The 23,757-nt window shown below is 47.0% G+C and overlaps 3 protein-coding genes across 19 annotated transcripts in view; 2 read left to right on the top strand and 1 right to left on the bottom strand.

The window, feature by feature from the left end:
- The window catches only part of Zmynd12 (zinc finger MYND-type containing 12), a 33,352-nt gene extending 27,687 nt beyond the window's left edge, over positions 1-5,665 (bottom strand). For 2 of the 6 annotated variants that reach the window (XM_052716364.1, XM_052716363.1), the window contains exon 1: positions 5,135-5,538. In XM_052716364.1, the coding sequence (XP_052572324.1) occupies positions 5,135-5,244 (110 nt within the window). In that variant the 5' untranslated portion in view covers positions 5,245-5,538. The other 4 variants (XM_052716368.1, XM_052716367.1, XM_052716366.1 and 1 more) reach the window with 4 other exon arrangements.
- Positions 5,666-5,793: 128 nt separating this feature from the next.
- Positions 5,794-9,472, top strand: Ppcs (phosphopantothenoylcysteine synthetase). 2 transcript variants are annotated; one of them, XM_052716369.1, is made up of 3 exons: positions 5,794-6,311; positions 6,473-6,576; positions 8,701-9,472. In XM_052716369.1, exons 1-3 carry the CDS (start codon positions 5,804-5,806, stop codon positions 9,022-9,024), a joined length of 936 nt encoding a protein of 311 aa, XP_052572329.1. In that variant the 5' UTR covers positions 5,794-5,803; the 3' UTR covers positions 9,025-9,472. The 2 variants fall into 2 exon arrangements, with proteins under 2 accessions (XP_052572329.1, XP_052572330.1); XM_052716370.1 differs by lacking the exons at positions 5,794-6,311; positions 6,473-6,576 and adding an exon at positions 6,603-6,791.
- A 2,219-nt stretch (positions 9,473-11,691) lies between these two features.
- Positions 11,692-23,757, top strand: part of Ccdc30 (coiled-coil domain containing 30) — a 96,421-nt gene continuing 84,355 nt past the window's right edge. For 3 of the 11 annotated variants that reach the window (XM_052715004.1, XM_052715006.1, XM_052715008.1), the window contains exons 1-3: positions 11,693-12,743; positions 21,036-21,226; positions 23,442-23,583. In XM_052715004.1, the coding sequence (XP_052570964.1) occupies positions 21,062-21,226; positions 23,442-23,583 (307 nt within the window). In that variant the 5' untranslated portion in view covers positions 11,693-12,743; positions 21,036-21,061. Of the gene's footprint in view, positions 12,744-21,035; positions 21,227-23,441; positions 23,584-23,757 lie in introns of those variants that run through there. The other 8 variants (XM_052715001.1, XM_052715007.1, XM_052715002.1 and 5 more) reach the window with 7 other exon arrangements.

Below are 23,757 nucleotides of genomic sequence, written 5' to 3' on the forward strand. Positions count from 1 at the left end.
GCCCGGCTTTGTTTTGCTTTTCAAGACAGGGTTTCAGTTTAGATGCAAGATTGTAAAACATCAGTAGGGAACTTCTGCCCTCCAGGGTTCTCCCATTGTGCTGTAAACCTGTATTTAAGACCTCTTCCCTCCTTCAATAAACAGCATTTGGCATTTTTTAAAAAAAAAAGAAAAGAAAAACCAAACCAAAAAAAAAAAAAAAGGGTTTCTCTGTGTGTCTCTGACTGTCGTGGAACTCACAATATAGATCAGGCTGGCCTTGAACTCATAGAGATCTGCCTGTCTCTACCTTCTGAGTGTTGAGATTAAAGTCAACAATTTTTTTTCCTTTTGTTTTTCAAGACAGGGTTTCGCTGTGTAGCCCTTGCTGTCCTAGAACTGTCTCTGTAGACACAGGCTGGCCTTGAACTCACAGAGATCCGCCTGCCTCTCCTTCCCAAGTGCTGGGATTACAGGTGTACACCACCACTGCCTGCAAAGGTGTCAACTTTAATGAATGGAAGTTCTAGAGCACAGAACTCAGCGTGAGGACTTTCTAATAAAGCTTTTCTGATGTTAAAACTGCTTCCTTTTGTAACATGAAAAGGTGTGCTCCACGCTGAATGAAGAGAATTTCTTGCAGAAATCCAAGCCAGGGGGCATGAAAGCCAGTTCTACTGACTGTCAGCACACATGCTGCTCTTTCTTTTTGTTTATTTATTTTTTGGTCTTTTTCAAGACAGGATTTCTGTTTGTAGCTTTGGAGCCTGTCCTAGAACTCACTCTGCAGACCAGACTAGCCTTGAACTCACAGAGATCCACCTGCTCTGCCTCCCAAGTGCTAATATTTCTTAAAAAGTAAGTCATCTTAACTAACTGGGACTTTTCAAGGGGGCAGTGGCTCTTTATGGTTTCCTGGGATAGAGAGCCCTGTCTCCTCCCAGACACCAGCAGTAATGGGTCAGGGCAAGAGTGTCTCTGTCTCTGTCTGTCTGTCCATACACCTGCCCCCTGTGTGTGTGTGTGTGTGTGTGTGTGTGTGTGTGTGTGTGTGTGTGTGTGTGTGTGCTGTGCTTTCTCTTGTTCACTAGGCCCTTGCCAGTGAAAAGCTTCCAGCTCATGGGACAGCCTCTCTGGCACTAATATCTGCTGGTATTGAACCTCAGTGATCATGTACTTCATGGTCAGAAAGCAGTGACCTCCATCAGTTAGGGACACTGTGACCTGGGAAGAATGGCCAGTCTTGAAGGTGAGTACCAGCCCAATCACAGGCTCACAGTTTTCAGTGCCTTGTGGGAAATGGAGTAGCGGTTGTGTCTGACAGTGGCTTCTGCTACAGAAGCAGTGTGGTACTCCTCAAACCGCTTCCTTTTCACAGCTTCCAGATGTGGGTCATGAAAGCGTGGCCAGTGCATTGCGTCTTCCATTCTTTACCATGCTGTGGAGTTTCCTGGTGACTGACTGGGTTTCCAAACACTAGGCTTGTTTTTGTCGCTGGAACAGCGTTGATAAGCGCAGTTTCTTCAACACCTAGCCTGTATTGCTCCTCCTATGTGAGCTTGGCCACAGGCTTGAGATGATTGTGTCAACTGGAGGAACCCTGAATTCAGGACCACAGTGACTGCATCTCACCTGGATCAGCCTGGAAGCCACCACACAGCTCTGAACACTTACATGGCCAGGCTGGACTGCTCTCACAGCCTTCGTCACTGTCACCTTCTTGACAGTGTTCTCTACAGCAGTTGTTGTTGTTTAGTTGGGTGTGGTGGTGCATGCCTTTAATCCCAGAGGTAGAAGGATCTCTGAGTCTGAAGACAGCCTGGTCTACATATTGAGTTCTGGGACAGCCTGGGCTACAAAGAGAGATCTTGTCTCAGAAAACAAACAATTAAATTTTGATGATGTCTAACTATATTCACTTTGGTTCCTTCTGATGTCCAATCTAAAACCACACAGATTTACAATCATCTTCCCTTCTAAACCTTCTGTAGTTTTATAGCTAACATTGAAGTCCTTGGAATATGATTATTTTTCACACAAGATAGAAGGTGCAGGTCCGAGTCCATCCTACTACATGTGGGTATCTACTTCACTCGGCACCATTTGCTAAAGGTGCTGTCCTCAATGAATGTTTGAAAATCAACTGATCATAGGTGTACATACAGGCTTACTTATAGACTCTCAATTCTGTACATACTGGAGCATTATAGGAAGTGTGGGAACTGGAAATGTTGTATTTCCATATGAATTTTAGGATCAGCATGTCTAAGTTGGAATTTCACATGGATTGCATGAATCTACAGAATAATTTGGGGAATGTGGCTATCTTAATAATAAGTATTTCAATTTCTTTCAACAATGTTTTGTTAGAACGTAGGTCTGATCCTATAGTGTGAATCAGGCCACACCTCCCTGAAGCTCTCGCTGGGGTAGAATTAAACAGTCTGTGCTCCTTGTGTTTCTTGTCAAATACACCATAGTAAGCCCAGGCAACCCTAGAGTTTACATCGACCCTCAGCCTCCCAAGTGCCGGAATGACAGGCATGAACCACCACACCCAGCTTCCCACTGCTTTTTTTCCTGTTTTGGTTTGTTTGTTTTTTGTTTTTTGTTTCTGAGACAGGGTTTCTCCAGCTGGCTTTGAACTCTGAGATCCACCTGCCTCTGTTCCTGAGTGCTGAGATTAAAGGTGTGCACCACCACCACCACCACCACCACCACCACCACCACCACCACCAGGTCCACCACCACCACCACCATCACCACCACCACCACCACCACCACCACCACCACCGCACTGACCTCCTGCTTTTTATTATTAAAATACCACTTGACATTTTCTCCCCGCTGGCCAGTGAAGACATTTAAAGTTGTATCACATGCATTCAAATTAAAGGAAAAATATTGCAAATTACTCTTATGCTATGAACTGAGGACTCTTCGATCTACGATTAATGTTTCAGTGTGTACTTTTTATAAAATTATCCTTCTTTAAAATGTTCTATTCCAGGCCATTAAGATGGCTTCCCACCAAGCCACATGCTGAAATGAAGAACTAACCCCTGAAAGTTTTCTTCTGACCTGCACACACACACCAACACAATTAAATAAATAAATGTACTGTTTTTTAATGTTCTGTCACCTGGGAACATAGTCATAATTCATGGTATATAATATAATTGTATTTAGAAGTAAACAGAAGAAACCAAAATGCCTTTTTTTTTTTTTTAACTGAGTGATAGGATTTGGATTTAGTTCACAGGCTACTTGCCAAGATTGAGGATGTACTGCATGAAACATGGAGGAAGGGCATCTGGAATGGTCTGAGAAGGGAATCTTCACTCTGCACCTGGACCACTAATAGCCAGGCAGGGTCTACCCTCCAATGCAGCACACTGCTGCTGCCTGTCAATCCTCATGAACACAAACAACATCACATCAACTCCAAACCACCCATATGGCTTGCTCAGGGGCAAATTCCAAATCTGCTGTGGGATGGTCTGTATATCAAATGTGTTGCTGATTGGTCAATGAATAAATCACTGATTGGCAGTGGCCAGGCAGGAAATATAGGCGGGACTAAGAGAGGAAAATTGAGAGAACAAGAAGCTGGGTGAGGGAGACACTGCCAGCCGCCATCAGGACAAGGAAGATGTAAAGTACCGGTAAGCCACAAGCCACGTGGCAAGGTACAGATTAATAGAAATGGATTAATTTAAGCTGTAAGAACAGTTAGCAAGAAGCCTGCCACGGCCATACAGTTTGAAACCAATATAAGTGTCTGTGTTTACTTGATCGGGTTTGAGCGGCTTGGGACTGGCGGGTGAGAGAGATTTGTCCTGACTGTGGGCCAGGCAGAAAAACTCTAGCTACACAAATCCCTTCATCTAGTGTCACCCAAACCTCTAGCTTCCTGGTTCAAACTCCTCCCCCTAACTGATCACAGCCCTTTAAACTGTTTTTGACTCAACTCATAGGAAGAAATAAAATTTATGAATATATATTATTTATACAGTATAAATTTAGGTTGTGACTTAGTCATGACCTGATGCATCCCAGTCTGCAATATGGAAATCACTGACTGCCCCTCACACGGTTTTCTTTCCCACCTAGGTTCCAGCCAACTCTTCTTTCACCCTTTGTCCAAACTAGTCCCGGATAGCTGGAAAGACCTTCCCTTCTTCACAGAGCAAGCCCCTACTGGCCTCTCAATACTCAACCCAAATGTTATTTCCTCAGAGAAACCTTTTTGGATACTGCTGCAGTCACCATGTTTCCATCCTCAGACATCTCAGGCTTAGTGCACCCTGAGTGACAGGATGTATCATGTACAATGGATAATAATGGATATGAGTTAGGCTGGGAATGTTACCATCCTAGTCTGTGAGGTCCAAACAATCCAGGGCTAGGAATGTGATTTAGCTGGTAGTGTCTGCTAGTATGCTGAGACCCTGGGGTTCTATCTCCAGGATCACACAAACCAGGTATGTTGGCACACACTTGTAACCCCAGCCCTTGAGGGGTATGGATAGGAGGATCAAAAGTTCGATCCTTAGTTTACATAGTGAGTCTGAGGCCAACTTGACTACACGAAACTGTCTTCCTCTTGAATTACTAGCTCCTCTACACCCAGACTCTCTTACCTGTGCACTGGCCAATTAGTCTTCTTTTGGGTCCTCAAGGACACAAGTCTTTCCTACTTATGAGCCCTATCTGTGCCCTTTCCAGGGCAAGAATGCTGGTGCTTTAGCTCACTATCTTCAGAGAAGCCGTCTGCCCAATTTCTCACATTTCCTTTGACTTCTGACATTTCTCCCTGAAATTATCATTTGTTCACTTCACTGTCTTCCGAGCTATAATGTTTGAGCTTTGAAGGGAAGGATCTACAGTACTGGCCCATTACGTTCAGCACCTAGAGCGGCGCCCAAACACAGTAACAGCAGGACCCCTGGGAAACATCAGGAGAAAAACCAGTAGAGTGGGAGAGGAGGCAGATGAGGCCACAGGAGTCTTAGAGACGCGTCTTCAAGCCTGCTCCGGCCTCGAGGGGTCGCTGGCAGAAAGGGCCACCACGTATACACACACACAAGGCCAGCCCCATGGTTGGGAGACAGGGAGGGAGCAGAGGCGCCAGGCACCGCGTTCCAGGGCCTACCAGTAATAAGTGACTGTACAAGCCGTGCACACCCGCTCGGCCGGGGCTTCGCACACCTCACAGCAGAGCCGGCGCCCCTTGGGCACCGCCAGCGGGTAGATCACGTTCATGGTGCAGCCCGCAGTGTCTGTCTCCAGGACGGTTGCCAGGCTCGCCCACGAAAGACATAGACGTCACGTGACAACCGCGGGCCAGCAGGGGCGTCGGGATTTCAAGGGCAAGGGGGCGGAGCGAGGCGGGACTAACAGCGGCAATCGGGAAGGGGAGAGCGCAAACTCTTAAGTCCCAAAGGTTAAATGGCTAGAATTTGATTGCAATGGAACCCAAGCTTGAGGAGGGATGTACGGTGGCCGGTAAAGGTAAAAAAAAAAAAAATTAAAAAAAAAATCCACTTAGCTTTCCAGACTAGGAAACCCACAGGAGGTATATTTTTTCTGGATTTTCGAGAAAGACGCTTCCCTCTCAATGCACTTCGATGGACTCTGACAGACAGACAAGCATTTTGAAGCCTTGGCGAGGTCAGGACCTAGGGATGTCCCGAAGGCAGGGAACGCCCACAGTCACTATTTGCGGTTGCGCGCAGCTCAGGAATCCGGAAGGGGGCGTGGCGCCAGCGGCCGGCGTGCCGGGACGCGGTGGTTCCTGCGTGCAAGTGACTCTAGCTTGCAGATGGCGGAAATGGACCTGGTCGCGGACTTGCCGCGACCCGAGGGTGCTGCGCGCTGGGCAGAGGTTATGGCTCGCTTTGCGGCCAGGCTGGGCGCGCAGGGCCGGCGGGTGGTGCTGGTCACGTCGGGAGGCACCAAGGTCCCCTTGGAAGCGCGAGCCGTGCGCTTTCTGGACAACTTCAGCAGCGGGCGACGCGGGGCAGCGTCGGCCGAAGTCTTCCTGGCTGCGGGTTACGGGGTCCTGTTCTTGTACCGAGCGCGCTCGGCCTTCCCCTATGCCCACCGCTTCCCGCCGCAGACCTGGCTGTCGGCCCTGCGGCCTTCTGGCCCAGCCCAGTCGGGGAAACTGAGTCTGGAGGCCGAAGAGAATGCACTCCCGGGCTTTGCTGCAGCATTGCAGAGCTACCAAGAGGCAGCTGCTGCCGGCACCTTCCTGGCAGTGGAGTTTACCACTTTGGCGGACTACCTGCATCTACTGCAGGCTGCGGCTCTGGCTCTCAACCCACTAGGTGAGTGCTGTAAGGAATCCAAAGGTCTCTTGGAGGTAGAACCATTCTTCCAGCCTCTTTCTCTCATGCTTGCTGCTTATCCCACAGCCAGGGAACCCGGATTGAAAAGGAACAGACCCCATGCCCTTCCCCGGTTTCTTAGACTCTGGTTTTCTTTACAGGCTCTTCTGCGATGTTTTACCTGGCTGCGGCAGTGTCAGATTTCTATATTCCTGTCTCCGAAATGCCTGAACACAAGATCCACTCATCTGGTGGCCCACTGCAGGTGATGGGCTCTCTTCCAGAGATCTGACCCCCTATAACCAGTCTTGGGTTGCTTTCCTCTTGATCTGGAGATGGCCTTTCTGCATTCTGTATGAGCTAGGCACTGGGAATACAGAGATGAATAAGACACTGCCCTCCGTCAAGGACCTCACAATCTAGCGAGGGCCTGGACACCAGCCATAATCACAAATCAGAATGATAAATGCTGTAGTGGAGGTATGTACACAGAGCAGTCAGGTCTCGGGGTAGTGAGATGGGGGAGTCAAGTTCTCCTGGAGATGACTGATCAGAAGATGGGTATACTAAAGCGGGGGAAGGTCATTCCAAGTGGAGTTACAAGTGGGAGTTTGCAACTGGGTAATGTTCTGTGAAATGAAGTGCTTTGGAAGGCTGAAGAGGCAGCTTGCCTTTTCCTGGGGGTGGGGGGGACAACTTTGGTTTTTGTTTTTTGGGTTTTTTGTTTGTTGTTGGTTTTTTGTTTTGTTTTTCAAGACAGGGTTTCTCTGTGTAGTTTTGGTGCCTGTCCTGGAACTCCCTCTGTAGACCAGGCTGGCTTCGAATTTACAGAGATCCACCTGCCTCTGCCTCCCTAGTGGTGGGATTAAAGGCATGTGCCACCAACCACGACCGGGCTTGGATTCCTTCTTAAGACCCTTGGACTTTATCTTGTGAAGGCCAGAGGCACTTCGGTGGAAGAAAGAGATAACAGTTTCTGTTTGGGCTTAGTGACACATTCCCTTCATTGCAGCCCTTCAGTTACAGATGATCTCCGTGAGTTCAAGGCCAGCCTGGTCTACATAGTGAGTGAGTTCCAGGCCAGCCAGGGCAGCACAGTGAGACCCCATCTCAAATAAAAATAAAAAGTTTTGTTTGTAAAGAATATTCTAGCATTTTGAAAAATGAGGTAGGAAATAGAGTGGATAAATAGGGGTTAGTATAGTTTAAGGAAAAGGTATGAGAGGATAGTGTCGTGGCTGAGAATTTAAGGTGATTTGGTGCCTTGGAACCTGAGGGAATTCATACACATTTATTGGATAAGTAGTTTATAGATGAACCTATTGGAAGGGCACCTTTGGGACAGTTTACTTACACATTTTGGAGCACCTCCTGTGTGTCGAGTACTGTGGTAGTACCTAGAGATGAGGAGAAGTACACTAGCAGTTGCTAGCACTGCTCACACTCTTGAGGGGAGTGGAATCCCTGCTGCTGTACACCGGTGAACTGGTGATAAATGCCAAGCAGATGGACAAAGTGGGAGCTTGGATGGGATTCCTGTCTCACTTGCTAAGAGGCCGCATACTCTTTAACAGTATCTTGAGAAGAGAGAGAATAGCTCCGTACTCCCCTTTGGTTATACAAGGGTTTAGGAAACAGGGCAGGAACTTGAGTCAAGTGAAGACCAAGTCAGTTGTGTCCTCACTGGTCTGTTGTGATTGTTGTATTTATACCTGTAGTTGACAAATGAGGGGGGAAAAATGTAAGTAGAAACCAGTAGCCACTCCAGTGATTTGGCATATTTTAGATGGAGAAGTTTAAAACCCAGTATTAATGGACTTCTGCCAAAGTAACGTTTCCACGAGTGGATTACATTTGTTTATCTTCAGACTGTCATTAAAAAGAGAGATGAACATGATCAAAATACAATGTGTAAGATGCTGAAAGACTTACAAATGTTGAAATGAGTTAAAGGGAGTGCTGGGCATGGCGTCACTTCCCACCCCTAATCCCAGCACTCTGGAGACAGAAACAGGTAGATCTGAGTTTGCAGCCAGCCTGGTTCACATACCACGTTCTGTCTAGGTCAGCCAGGGCTGCATAGTGAGACCCTGTCTTCAAAAGTCATAACGATAGCAAAATAAAAGGGATGTTTGGGGAACTGTGGTGAGATGACAGAATAGTACAGGTCCAGGAAACGTATTTTACCCCAGAGTAGGTGTCAGGCCTTGAATTTAGGCATCATGAGCCCCACAGAACCTAGTCTTAGGCGTTTTAGTGTGCTCCAAGAAGTTACACAATGAGAAATCCCATTTACACTGAGGCAGAAGTCGGTCCCTGATTGCTTAGAGTCCTGGCGGGGACTGACCACTGTTTACTTATTAAACTTTGTGTGCTCTCTCCCACACAGATAACGATGAAGATGGTGCCCAAAATGCTCTCTCCCCTGGTTAAAGATTGGGCTCCCAAAGCCTTTATAGTTTCCTTTAAGCTGGAAACTGACCCCGCCATCATCATTAATCGTGCTCGGAATGCTTTGGAGGTTTATCAGCATCAGGTGGTGGTGGCCAACATCCTCGAGTCAATACAGTCCTTTGTGGTTATCGTCACCAAAGACTCAGAAACCAAGTTACTGCTGTCCGAGGATGAAATCGCCAAAGGCGTGGTGATAGAGGAGAAGATAGTGGAGGACCTTCGGTCGCGACACACGGCGTTTATATGTGACAAACACTGAAGGAAGCGCTCGCCTAGCGTCCCAACCAGGGTTCTTATAACTGACAGGAAGTAGGATGAATCCTTTGCTAAGGATACAGACAATGAGGAAACAGTGTGCAGGCAAATAATGTCGGTATTTTGTTTCTGACTGAACTGCTTGACACACACCTCTTGATTTGGAAATGGAACAAGAACTGTTTTTCACTTTTTACAAAGCCGACTGGGATTTTGTGTTCTTCAGAACAGATGTAGGGGACTTAAACTGAATGTCGGCCTACTGTACAAATAGGAGGATCGAGGACGCATGAGTGGTCATGCTCTGAAGATCAGGTATTTATCAAGTGCCTACCATGTGCCAGGGCCTGTGTGAGCTTTGAGGGTTTAAAAGATGAATAAACAACGTCTCATTCGGGAACTGGATGTACAAAAATTTAAGTGCAATAATAAAGTATGTGCCCACAAACCGACACATGGAAAGGGTGGGTTTTTTTGTTTTTGTTTTTAAGATTTAGTTATTTTTATTTTATGTGTTTGAGCATTTCTGCGTGCATTTGTGTCTATGTGCCATCGTATACAGTACCTTTGGAGGCTAGAAAAGGGGATCAGATTCTCTGTACTCCAGTTCCAGAGGTTGTGAGCCTCCCTGTGGGTGCTGGGAATTCAGCATGATCTTTCTTTTTAAAATACACTTTTACTAAAACAGGAATAAGGCACACACTTCCCTAAAGATAGACTGAAGATCACAAACCTTCCTGCATTTACTTTTTTGCCTCTTGTCCTAGATTTATTCCATATTTAAGTAACACTTTTCAAATATTGTAGATCTGTTCTTCAGGTAATTACCAGCCTTCCACTTGGGGCCCAACAGGAGCTAAATCAATACTTGTGCCCTGAGGGACTTGGTACAGTGTAGTAAAGAGTGTGGGGCTTGGTCAGCCAGCTGGACCTTCTATTAGCTTCATAAATGTAGGCACTTGACAACGCAAAGTCCTTTATTATGTATCATTTGCAATACACGAGAGCCTCGGGTGTGCCTGGGGGATCTTGTGACCTAAGTCATGGGAAGGCAACAAAGCCCCTTCAGTAAAACAGTTCCACAAATCACGGAAAACAATCACTCTTTTCCACAAGGACTCTTCAAGGTCAAAGTACTTCTAGAAAACTATTCATTTTAATGTCGACCCAGATACAGTGACTGCTAATCTCTACAACTTACTACAATGTGGGGATAAAGCAACACTGGAGGTAGACCATTAGTCCCTTGTCTGACATTTTACACTCAGGAAGTTGGTGCAGTTACTGTTTTTCTCAGAGGATTAGGCTAAGATCATTGAGTCCCTGAGAAGTTCTCACTGCTGTTTTGGAGTAAGACTGTATGCCTAGTGCATAAAAATCCAGTAAATGATCCATAGAATAGTCATGAATGCAGTTGGGAGGGAAATGCCATTAATTATGTAGAACTCGATAGTGTTCTACATAAATGTTTGATTTAGGGACTGGTGGTGCAGGCCCTGGGTGTGATCCACAGCACTGCAAAAGCCTGCCTTACAGTCAGCTCATGGGGTTGGGAAGGGTGGTGCAGGCCCTGGGTGTAATCCACAGCATTGCAAAAGCCTGCCTTACAGTCAGCTCATGGGGTTGTGAAGGGGAGCCTGAAGTCCTACTGAGGAGGCAGTAAACAGCAGTGGCAAGGTGAGTAGACACAATTCCACTTGGAAGTTTGGCCTCCAGCACAGGAGGCCGGTGCTGCAGTCAGGAGTGAAAGCAGTCTCTTGGAGCACACAGTGGAGATGAACTTTAGGTCTGGTTGGCAAAACCTCCAAAACAACAGGCTTCAACTCTGGTACAGTGTTGTAAAGGATTGATTTTCCTCTCCACTCCCATAGCCTGGGGGTGCTGACTCACCTCTGTATATTGGGATATATGCTGCTAGAACTAGGTGATCTTCAAGGTGGTATTCCGGATTGTTTTATTAAAGCTCTGAAATAACCACTATCCTATTGTATGGACTCAGTGCTATTCCTTCCATTTATTATCTGTTCCAGTGCTTAAAAACAGTATTTACCTAGGTAGAAGTTCCAGGAATGTGTGTGTGTGTGTGTGTGTGTGTGTGTGTGTGTTTTAGCAGGTGGAAATGCTTGCAAAAGGGGTCATGAGTCAACAAAGGCAAACAGGAAAGCATTTGATCTAGATAGGAGGACCAAGGAACCTTTCCCAGACTGAAGCTGATAAATGAAAGTGGGCTATGGGTCATGGTAGAGGGGAGCATTCTAACACAGAAAATAGCGGGTGCTATCTGGATGGTGGTACCAGATGATCCAGGAGAGGTTAACAGTAAAACCAAGAAATGTAAGTGGTGTTTGGGGTACCAGCAAAGCAAAGGCCTCCAAAAAGAGCAAAATTCAACTTTAACAAGCACCTGGAATCTTACAAAGAACATCTGAAGATTTAAGTTGAGCCTATGCTAAAAATGTATCATTAAAGATGTTTACTTTGGGGCTCTGGTTACTAGCATTTGCTGCTCTTGAAGAGGGCCCAAGATTGGTTCCCAGCACCCATAAGAGGCCTCACAAGAGCTATAACTCCAGGTCCACATCTGGTGTCCTCTTTTGACCTTCTTGGGCTCTGGTGTGCATGTGGTGCACATAAACTCGTCAAGGCAAAGACACATGCACATAAATACATCTTTAAAAACTTTATTCTGCATTACATAAGCAAGAAGCCAAACAGCTATCAGTGCTTAGGTTTTCTGAAGGGTTCCAGCCTTTGTGGTAATTCTGGTCAAGCCCAGTTTCTGCATTTTTCACAATAACTGGCTAGGTCCAAGAGTGTCGAAATTAGGTACTCTAGTGGTTAAGGCTAATCTGGTCCTAAATTCAGAATTACTGGCATGCATAGTATCCTGCCTTAATAATTTTTCTTTTTAAAGGCAAGGTTTCACTCTATAGCTCAGGCTACACTGGACTTTACTATGTAACACAAGCTGGCTCCAAACTCAATTCTACTTCACCCTATTATGCTGGAATTAACAGGCGTTGACCCTCACGCCCAATTTTTGAAATCACTTACAGAAAAATAAATACAAAGAGTATAGGAAACAGAGGACTAGAACCCTGTGTCAAGTTAGTTATATAGACGCGGCACATTGTTGCTATGGTTACAGCTGCCACCCGAGCCAATGGCGTAGATCGTAGATCCTGGAGGCCAATGGTGTACGTTGTAACAACAGTCACCACAGGAAAGACGGCCTCTAGTCCCCACAGCGTGCGCAGTCTCCATGGCTCCGGCCGGATGCGAGCTTGTGCGTCCCCTGCTGAGCGTGGTTGCCATGACAACACTGGTAGGCTGTAGCTGAGCGCCCCCAGCTATTCTGCGCGCACTTAGGGCAATCCTCGGCGGCAGCCCTAAGTCCACTTCAGGTCGAAGACGGACCTGCTCTTCCCGGGGTGCATTTTCTGGATCTTTCCGGCTTCCCGGTTCGCTCCTTCGCACAGGCTGGAGGGCTTTGGTGTGCCCGGCTGGGTCGCGTTTCGCCCTGGAGAGGCGTGCTTCTCTCTAGTTGACATCCGGAGGTGACTGTCCCTGAAGGTCTCCATAGTCGCAAAGGCCCCGGAAACTCAGCCGTCCCCTGCTCGTGAGCTGAGGGAAAGGACTGTGGGACCAGCTTCGTCACGCGCAGCCTTGCATCCGGATGAAGCTCTGCAGGCCATTGGTAACAGCGGCATCCGAGGTCATCAAGTCAGTTGCCTTCTGCCTTTCAGCCTTCAACTCCATCCACTTCTCTCACCATCCGAGCACCGGTTCCCTTATCCTATTCATCCCGCAACCATCTCCACCCTTCCCTGTCCACGCTGTGCATTGTTGAATGTCCCTGTGTCTCCACCACTCTGTCATCTATTGGCCACCTACTTCCGTTTCCCTACCGCAGGGCTTTGCATGACTGCACATTTCTCATTCTCCAGCCCTGCAGTCACTGTGAAGATTTTCCATTTCTCTGCACTGTTGCAAGCTCTCTGTCCTGGGTGAACTTGAAATGGGAAAAGTAAACGTTGCAAATACATACATTAGACTGTTGCAAACCTGTTGTGTTTTGAAAATAGAAAGTAAATGTCAGATTTGGACTTATTGTCAGCCACATGCACACATCCCATATACGAAAGTTGTTCCTTGTTAAGTACTATGTTAGACATAAATTTGGGTAATGTGTTTATACTTGTAATAATGTCGTTCAAAAATGATCGCAGCCGGGCGGTGGTGGCGCACGCCTTTAATCCCAGCACTTGGGAGGCAGAGGCAGGAGGATCTCTGTGAGTTCGAGGCCAGCATGGTCTACAGAGTGAGTTCCAGGAAAGGCGCAAAGCTACACAGAGAAACCCTGTCTCGAAAAACCAAAAAAAAAAAAAAAAAAAAAAAAAATTCGCATAACAGAATTTTGACTTTTAGGCCAATGGACATCCAATACCCAGGGAAGGTGGGATTTGCTAGAGTGGGGATCCTTGAAATTGTTCGTGTCTTCTTTTCTTTAAGTTTCTAAATTAGAAAATAATTTTAGTGAAGAAAACCAAGCAAGAGCAACTTAAGATAGATATTTTTGGCAAAGAAGCAGGCCCAATGCCCCCCCCCAAAGATGAATACAGAAGTTCTTAGTACAAAATGGGGGTAATTTAGATCCAGTGAAAATTTCTTTTAGCCTGGAAAGTATGATTTAACTCATAACTTCATAATATGCATTGCTCATTGGCTCTGACTAATTACTTTTTTGGCATTCAGGTTTAAATGTAGACCTATGTTTGAGGACCGATAAGTTTACATTTTAAACAGATACTTTGGGGGTTATAGCAATATTTTGATCTCTTAGACCAATTGAAGCAGGACTGATTTACAAATGCTGAAAACTTCAGTTCTCTGTACTAAATTAGAAAGGGAAAAAGTTCTTCAGCTTTTCTAATTTTTCACATCAAATAAAACTAAGTAGAATTCCTTGGGAAACACACAGAGGCCACTAGGTTCTTTTACAAGATGCTTCCTCCTCCAGTATGTGTTGAACAAGCAGTATAACAGGGCTAAAGTACAGCTTTTTCCCTCCCGGAACAGTTCCAAACCAGGGAGTGGGGTGAGGCATTTGCAAGGCATGGAGTCACAGCTGGGTGTGTGCTACTGGCCCCTAGTCAGCAGAGGCCGGGGCTGCTGTGGTACATCTCCTGCAGAACATCCCTCAGAACAAAGAATGATCCCATGTGAATGGTGCCAGGGCCAAAAAAAAAACCATCCTAATGTCCCCAGTGGTGGCTTTTTATATCCTACTCAGTCTCAGTTCACATGCGTTTTACATATTGATGGTGTACATTTTTCTTTATCTTTCTCTTAATTTATGTGTTAAGCATTTCTCACATTGCTACATTGTTTTCAACTTTTAAACAGTGTATTTTATTAGGAATTGAAACAACTATAAATCATATTCTTGGGTTCAAGGGTATGCATTTTCTATTACATTTCTACAGAAGGAGGAAGGTTAGGTTTTCAAGTCAAATGATTGGCTGTTCCAGTTGGTGGCTGTGGTGTTTGTTTGTTCATTAGCAGTCACTTAAAGACCACATGATCCCAGACCATTCATTTACTCAGAGCGAGAAAGTGAGGCCCTGGTCCCTCTGTTGTAGTTAGAGTGCCTGCTAGGAGAGAATAAAGAACAAACCTATGCTGTTTGCCCTTTCTCCATTAACAATTCGTTATTACTGTCTGTTTACTGACACTTCCTTTGGCTCACCACCTCGTCCTTCGTATGTGGGAGGTTTTAGAGGACTAAAAACATCTCAGGATATACTTGCCTAAGATGCTGAATGACCATTACTTCGGTATCCACTTTGTAGAGAAGACTATACTCATTTACTTTGTTAAATGGGGGCAAGTTGAGGTACAGTTTAAATATCAGAGAATTTATAATTCAAAGGACGTGTTTTTACTAACTCAAGATCTGCTGTGTTAGAATTTTAAGATTTCTCAACCACCAAATCTGAGTTCACTTGGGGAGAAAATACTGTTCTGGGATGTCCTCACACCACCCCAGGTAGAGGGACACCGAGGTGGGAGCAGTGGCCAGGTGGCATGAAAGCCCAATGCTGAAGAGGATCAGAAGATGACGTGAGAGAGGCAGGCAGGAACCAGGCTGGAGAGAATCTCGGGTGCCAAGCCAAGGGGTTAGGACTCCTCCTGAAAGCCATGCATACATGAAGCAGCAAGTGATGCGCGTTCAGAATGAGCCTGCTGGGGGCTGGACAGAGTGCAGATTGGATGGAGCCAGCATGGCGGCAGCAACGTGAGTTGCAAACGCTGCTGTGCTCTTCTGAGCACATCATGAGCGCCTGTGCTAAGCCAGCAAGCATGGAGAAGGTGAATCAGGAAGTGAGAAGAGGGCTAGAAGCTACAGATTCGGAGACTGTGCGATGGTAAGAGGAATGGGGAGGAGTTGAGGATGACACCCAGGCTGTATCACTGTAGCATTGGTGATTATGACTATGGACTACAGAAGATAGAGGGGGAAACGGATTATCCAAGCTGAGTTGTTCCACTGACAAGTGGACATGCACGGATCTGAGTCCACCCACTTCGTATTGCCCTTCCACCGTGTCCTGTTTGTCAGAGCTTGCATCCTCCACCCCGTCCTCTCTTGAACGTTAGACCGGAGGGACCATATCTGTACTCTTGCTTCCAGCCCATTTCCACCTACAACTCACTGAATGAGAACTATACACGTGGAGGAGGGCCCAGTTCATTGAGTAATTAACCAAAGTTCTCAAAAGTTTGAGCAGAGAGAAACGAAGCATTGACCTCTCCTGAAATGATGTGTAGGCTTGGGGCTTGAAGCCTTGCTGATGAGCAGCAGCAAAGAATGCCCTGCTGAGGGAAGGATTCACAGAGAAACCCACACATAAGTGCATCAGGAAGCCAGGCGTGGTGGCTTTAATCTCAGCACAAGAGACAGGCAGGTAGAACTCTAAATTCAAGGCCAGCCTGGGCTACACAGGGAGTTAGTTCCATGCTAGTCACGGCCACATGCTGAGAGCCGGTCCAAGAAAAAAAAAAAGGTAAGATTCTCATGAGCCAGGCTGTCCCTGAGCACTTAGAAGGTAGAAGCAGGATGATTAGAACTCGGGGTTAGCGGAGCTTGAGTCCCTGCTTTTCTGTTTCTACCGTCTAAGGAATTACAGGTGTGGACTACCACATCTGCTGGCTTTATAGCTTATCCTTTCAATAACGTCCTTGAGGTGGAAAGGAACTAACTGGCTGTGAGTGACAGGAAGCACAAGGCAATAACGGCTTGCGTGGGTGGGGAGTATAGCTCCGCAACAGAGTGCTTGCCTCCCATGCAGGAATCCTCAGGGAAAACAACTGATGTGAAAGAGAAGGTGGGCCGGGCGGTGGTGGCGCACGCCTTTAATCCCAGCACTCGGGAGGCAGAGCCAGGCGGATCTCTGTGAGTTCGAGGCCAGCCTGGACTACCAAGTGAGTTCCAGGAAAGGCGCAAAGCTACACAGAGAAACCCTGTCTCGAAAAACCAAAAAAAAAAAAAAAAAAAAAAAAAAAAGAAAGAGAAGGTGGGCTGTTGGATGGCTTAGCAGGTGTGATCTGCAGAACCCGCGGAAAACCTGGGTGCCATGGCTTTTGTAAAACGGAGGGAGACAGGCCTTGGCGAGTTGGAGCCAAGGTGCCCCACAGCGGGACACGCCATGCAGACAGCGCTCACGAGGAGAGTTTTATTAGTGGTGAGGAGAGAGAGAAAGGGAGCACACAGCAGCCTCATGGGAAGAGAGAGAAGGAGAGAGAGAAGGTAAGAGGGGGGAGAGACAGAGAAAGACAAGGAAAGAGTGCGGGCAAGGGGACTGAGAAGCCAGAAGAGACAGAAGGTGGGCGGGGTCCCATATTTAATAAGGGGATAGCGCACATGCGCAGAGAGACCACAATGAGCGCACGACGTAGTCAGCATCATGAGATGGCCAAGGCATTGCCTGTGTATTGGCAGCTCCCCAAGGGGTGGGTCTGAATGCTAACAATGGCTTGCATCTATAATCCCAGCACTGCTGTGGTGAGATGGGAAGTAGAGACAGAAGCCCACAGGCCAACTAGCCCAAAGTAGGCAGAACAGTGAAAACAAGAGAGACCCTGCCTCAGCACAGTGGAAAGAGATAACTGACTCCCTGAAATTGTCCTCTGATCACCTTACACGTGTGTGGAATGCATGTGCCTGCACTCACACATATACACTTGCAAATATATTTAAAAAGAAAGTTGCCCATACTTTGTAGGCTGCATCTTGGAACCGTAAGAGGTCCAGGTTTCTTCTTTTTGGGTTATTTTTTTTCTCCATAGCATGTGGTTTCCATTTGATGGCATCAGAATGCCTACTCAGGTTTCAGCTACCATATTTGAATTCCAGCAAGAAGAAATAGGAAGGAACAAGGAGGAGGAATTCCGGCCCCTAAAGAGCACTTCCTGGAAGCAGTGCAGAATGTCTCCTTGTCTTAGGGTTTCTGTTGCTGTCAAGAGATACCACAACCACAGCAACTCTTATAAAGGAAAATATTTAACTGGGGCTTGGTTACAGTTTCAGAGGTTTAGTCCATCATCATTATGGCAGAAAGACTGGTGCTGAAGAGGTAGCTGAGAGTTCTACATCTAGATCAGCAGGCAACAGGAAGAGAGAGTGACACTGGGCCAGCCTTGAGCATCTGAGACCTCAAAGCCCGCCCCCAGTGACGCACTTCCCTCCGAGAAGGCCACACCTCCTAATCCTTCTCAAGTCACATCACTTCCTGATGACCAAGCATTCCAATCTATGAGCCTATGGGGGTCATTCTTATTCAAACCACCACATTGTGAGCTGCCATGTGGGTGCTGGGAGCTGAGCCCACATCCTCTGCAAGAGCCATCTGTGCCTCTAGCTTCTGAGCTCTCCAGCCCCTAAAGCAGCAGATATTTGATCCATTGTCATGGTGTAAGATGATATACAGTATGATTTCTTCTTAAAATTTTTGTTTGGGGCGTGAAAAGTCTCAATCCTCCCCGGTAGTGAATAATGCCGGCAATGTAATAAATCAGATCAGGCCAAATTGGCAAATCTAGGTTTAATCTGAGCAGAGCATTCCTGGGTGGTCCAGGGGAAGAGGAGAAGCCACGAGGGAAAGCTACAGGCGAGAGTCTTGGGCTGGACCTTAAATGCCCTCCAGGGGTGGAGCCACGGCATGGGGGGCATTCTCAGGGGCAGGGTTTGGAGAGGGCAGCTCCAGGAGAGATCCCCAACAGGGGGGATTATTATTTTCAAAGTAAGAAAAATTAGTAGTAGTAGAAGGATTAGGTCAAACAGTTCTATTAGGGACTGGGGCTGGGGCTCATAGTAGCAAGGCCAAGGGTTCAGTCCTCAGTGTTGTTCCTTCCCAAAAAAGAGAACTTTTAAAGCAAGCTGAATGATACTGAAGTCAACACTATAAGGCACATCCTGTAAGTAAAATAATTCCTTGAAAATAGAGAATTAGGAGACTGTAGCTTCCAGCAGACTCCTTTCACTTATAAATGTTTTATAGGAAGAACCAACACTTCTTTGAGCTTTATAATATTGTTAAGGCTTTTTTTGAGATTTAAACATATTAAATTGTAAACCCACACTGGACGGATATAAAATCACGTATTTTTAATTTTTAAAATTCCATTGATTATCATTGTGTATGTGACGTGTGATAGTGCAGATGCACACTTGCCCCTGGCTGCTCTAGGACCACTCCTGTGCTTTTATCCTAGAGCAGCAGCGTAGGGAGGCTGGGGACGCAGTGTGAGTGGGAAGAAATGACAGGGAAGCACAGGGAAGAAACAAAAGGAGGCTAATGACACACAATTGTAAAGACGCCTGGGGTTGGTTCAGCATCTTCCATTAAACCGGTGCATTAATGGCTAACATTTGAGGCCAGCAATGGTGCTGCATGCCTCTCATCCCAGCACTCAGGAGGCAGAGGCAGGCAGATCTCTGTGAGTTCGAGGCCAGCATGGTCTGGAAGTGATTCCAGGCTAGCCAAGGCTACATAGAGTCTCTCTCTCTCTCTCTTCTCTCTCTCTCTCTCTCTCTCTCTCTCTCTCTCTCTCTCTCTCTCTCTCTCTCTCTCTTCCTCCCTTCACCCCCCCCCACACACACACAGAATGGGATCCAGTGTCCATGGGAACAGAGAAAGTGCTTTGCCTTGGGAATAAGGACAGCTCATTATTTTTCTCAAGGGGAAACAATGCAGGAGTTGGTGGACTTGGTAAGTGTGGAAGTTCTTTGCAGAGCAAGAAGCAGGGTGAGGAGAGTGAAAGGGGAGGTGATGGAGGCTTGAGGAGAGAGGGTGTGAATCAGTAGTCTAGTTCCACAGAGTGAAAACAGACCTGCAGGGACACGGGACGACAGCCGGGCAGCAGTACGGCTTCACTGGGGATGAGCAGACCTAGACTCCAAGCCGCGCTGGCCGCGCTGGCCACGCTGTGTTCTCAGCGCTGCTGGAGCGAGGCGCAGGAGACGGGGAGTTGCGACGAGGTGAACCAGGGCTTTGCTCAGAGCTAACGTGGAAGCAAAGAAAGGCAGGGAGGAGCGCATTCCCAGTGCGTGGATTATGACCACGGGCCTGGCTCTATGCTGTGCGAAAAAGCAAATGAGCCAGACGTGGTTCACACACCTGTAATCCCAGCACTGGGGAGGCTGAGGCAGGAGGATCAGGAGTTTGAGGCCAGCCTGGGCTACATAGTGAGACTCTGACTCAGTGAATGAGAACTGGAGAGGATAAGGGACTTTGGAAGGGTCTGAGGCTCACGAGTTAGAGTTTCTACTATGGTTGAAACTGAGCCTCTAGAAGTGTCCTGGAGGGATGATTAGAGAATAGAATGCCAGAAACAGACCCGAGAGCGGCTACTCTTCCTGGTAATGACAGAGCCCAGGGGATTACTACGGACGGCTGGAGTAGGACAGAGGACTAGATCTTTGGGGTTTGCTGGAGGACTGGGAAGCCAGAGTATGGGACAGTCATCTTGAGAAGTGCCCGTGTCAGGATTTGTTGAGTGACCTTGGGCAAGTCATTGGCTTCTTGGTGCCTCAGTCTTCATCTCTTAAGGAGGAACGTTAGTATTTCTGCTTCACTTGAATTCTGTAAGATGGAAAGCGCCACATCTGGAGTACACCTGTGCTCAGGAAACAGCACAGCTGTGAGTTAACTCAGACCCGGAGTCCCTAGTAAACCTTAAAAGGTGCTCTTACTCTTTAATTGGTGAAAAATTAAAAACTGTGGTGGCAACGAGTTTATCTACACCCTGGGAGCCGCTTCCCACTGTTCTTACTGTTTCTGTGAGACTCTGATCAGGGAGGACTGTAGACCACCTACCCACCCTTCCTTCCTTCCTCCTTCCCTCCCTCCCTCCCTCCTCCCTCCTCCCCTCCCTCCCTCCTTCCCTCCCTCCTTTCACCACTCCCCTTCATCCTTTTCATCTCTCCTTCCCTTTCTACCCCTTCTTTCCTTTTTTTCTCTTCAAAAGTTTTATTTTTACTTTTGTGTGTGTGCCTACCACCTGTGTGTGAGTCCCAGTAACGGACAGAATAGGGCATCAGGTCTCCTGAAGGAGTTACAGATGGTTGTGAGCAGCCCTGCGTGGGTGCTGGGACCAGAACTCGGGTCCTCTGGATGAGAAGTGCATGCCTCAGCCGTTGAGCTATCTCTCGGCCCCTTTTCTCTCTGTTTTAGAACAAGGTCTCACTATGTGGCACAGCCTGACCTCAAACTCATAATTCTCCTGCCTCCACCTCAAATGCTGGGATTGGGTGTGTGCCACCATGTCCCACCCTTATGTTATTGTTTCTGAGAGTTTTTAAACACCCTGGGAAGACCGGGGGCGGGGAGGACAATGTGAGTGTTATTTTTATTAATTATTAAACTCTAATTAAGAACTTTCTTGATGTTTTATAAAAAAATAGTTATTTACCTACAGTTCTTTTAACAGTTTTCTGTTATTTCTTCTCAACAGAAGCCCAAATAAGGGAACCCAAAGAAATGTGTCAAGAAGGCTTGTCTAGACTAGCTCTGAGCAGCCGCAGTAAACAGACCGAGTGCTCTCTGGGAGAGAGGAGGACACTAGCAGCAGCCCCAGAACTCATGAACTCCATGCTGGAGTCTCGAAGACACCCAAGCGGTAGCCTCCAGAAAGAATTTCCCCAGGTATTCTAGAATTAACTAGATAACTGTGTGAGAAGCAGGCTCACTGGGGCAACATTCATTCATCTAATCTAATTGACTAAAATGTCAGGAAGTCAATCTACATGCTTCAGAATAAGGCTTTGCATTGGGATGGCCTTCCTCTGTCAGCTGTAGGTGTTTGAACAAGCTGACTTCACGAGGCTCGATTGCGTCACCTATTAATCTGACCTGAACTCAGCTACTACCGTAGAGCGGTTGTGAGGATGTTAGTGTGTGCGCGTTATTACTTTTCCTGTTGCTGTGTTACACACCTCACCGAAGAAACTAAAGTCTCCGGGCTTCAGGAAGGCTCTCTGGGGCAACGCCACCTGCAGCAGAGGAATGGGGGGGCGGGCACAGCAGCGTCCACATCCTGGAGGGTCAGGAAGCAAAGAGCTAGACCTGACCGGCTGTGTCTATCCACTATTGGCCATGCCCCAAAGGGTCCACAGCCCCACTAGCTGGGGAGTGGGGGCAGGGGGTATTTCACATTTACATCGTAACAGTAAGCAGGTGTGTTGACGAAGAGCAGAATAAACTGAAACTTTTGTACCCACTAATAGGACTAAAACTCAACACAACTATTTTTAAAAGTAGACATCATGTGTGTGTGTGTGTGTGTGTGTGTGTGTGTGTGTGTGTGTGTGTGTGTTGTGTGTGTGTGTGTGTGTGTGTGTGTGTGTGTGTGTGTGTGTGTGTGTGTTGTGTGCATGTTAAGGTCTTACCTACTCTTTCCACCTTTTGAGGCAGGGTCTATCTCTGAACCTGGAGCTCACTGGGTTTGATTAGGCTAACTAGTCAGTGTGCTTCAGGGATCTACCCTTGTCCACTCCCCACTGCCAGGCCTGGCTTTAATGTGGGTACTGAAGGTCTGCCCATGTCCGCTCCACCACTGCCAGGCCTGGCTTTAATGTGGGTACTGAAGGTCTGCCCATGTCCACTCCCCACTGCCAGGCCTGGCTTTAATGTGGGTACTGAAGGTCTGCCCATGTCCACTCCCCTGCTACAGGCAGGAACCAAATTCTGTTTCTTGATTTTGTTAAGGTGAAATCTGAGAAAATCCGTCAGCCTTTGCAAAGAGAACATCAGAACCATCAGGAGACTGGGCAGCAGACTAAAAAATACCTTGCCCAGGTAAATATCAGATCCCTTTACCTAAGGATGGTGGCTAACTCTACGGCAGCGCTTACCTAATTTCTGTCTGAATACATCAAGATATGTAGATTCATAATGTAAGGTTGATCAAATTGTACATTAAAATAACATCATAATTAGGGAAAGAGAAAAAGTCACATAATAGGTAGTCTTTATCAACTGGATCAGATTTTCAACAATGTGTGCTACATCCTCTAAAGGATCACAGAGGACTAGGGATGTAGCTCGGAGACAAGTGCTTGCCTAGAATATGCAAAAGATCCTGGGTTTAGTCCCCCATATTGAAAAGAATCCTCCGGGGCCAGGCATTGTGGCCTTTAATTCCAAACACTCAGGAGGAAGAGGCCTATGGGTCTCTATGAATTCCAAACCAACCAGGGCTACATAGTCAAGACCTGTCTCAAAATAAAATGGAGCAAAACTCGTGTGTGTGTGTGTGTGTGTGTGTGTGTGTGTGTGTGTGTGTGTGCGCGTGTGTTGGGGGCAGCAGGCCAGCACATAGAGAGATAGCTCTGTGGTTGTACTCTTCTTGCAAAGGACCGGGGTTCAGTTCCCAACACCCACATTGGGCGGCTCACAACCCCTTGTAACTCCAGCTCCAATAGAATACTGTGGCCTCTTCCAAGCCCTTGCATGCCTGTGCACACACCCACACACATACACATGATTACAATTTTAAAAGCAACTCTTTCTAAAAAGAGTGTACATACTTTGGAATTAACAAAACAAATAAAAACAAAGACTATTTAGTGCACCATTCACATTAGTGGTGTGTCAAATGATACATGTGTTTATGCTTGTTTTTGTGATCATGTAAACATAGTCTGTCAGCGTGTTGGTTTGGACCGTGTGAAATTGTTTTTTTACAAGTACAAAACCCTCAATTACCCGTAATTTTGTTTGGTTCAACCTAATCAAAGACATGCACACGAGTGGAAGTGCTGTTTGCTGCTTTCCTCTACTGTTCTTGAAGCGTGGACGGAGCCACGTGTCTTCAGAGAACGCTGACTGTTAGCTTATCACTAACGCAGTTTCGTTTCAGCGTCAGAATGAAGACGCAGAGCCTCAGAACTGCCTCTTGAGGGAAGTGGAATGCATAGCACAGAGGCTGGGGGCGTCCCTGGAGGAGATCCAGAGGAGAACCAAGGAGCCCCAAGAGAAGGAGAGAGAACAGAGAAAGTTAGGTGAGCCGTGGCTTCAGACGACCATTGTAGCCATGGATTACTGGGGTGATCTGGGGGCATGTTCCAAGGGGAAAAAAACTCAAAGGTGAACATGTAAAGACTTACTGCTACTGTGTCCCCAAGTCTTCAGGAAACACAGGCTTGGCAGGCCCACCCCAAAGGCACAACCCAGAA

Source organism: Peromyscus californicus, unplaced genomic scaffold (assembly GCF_007827085.1).
Source record: "Peromyscus californicus insignis strain IS unplaced genomic scaffold, ASM782708v3 Scaffold_5__1_contigs__length_169319896, whole genome shotgun sequence".
Lineage (NCBI taxonomy): Eukaryota > Metazoa > Chordata > Mammalia > Rodentia > Cricetidae > Peromyscus > Peromyscus californicus.

Bases quoted from the DNA above. Each gene is read 5' to 3' on its own strand.
- Ppcs (XM_052716369.1), top strand. From the start codon at position 5,804: ATGGCGGAAATGGACCTGGTCGCGGACTTGCCGCGACCCGAGGGTGCT. The intron at 6,312-6,472 runs GTGAGTGCTGTA...TTTTCTTTACAG, and splicing joins TCTGGCTCTCAACCCACTAG to GCTCTTCTGCGATGTTTTAC. The intron at 6,577-8,700 runs GTGATGGGCTCT...TCTCCCACACAG, and splicing joins CATCTGGTGGCCCACTGCAG to ATAACGATGAAGATGGTGCC.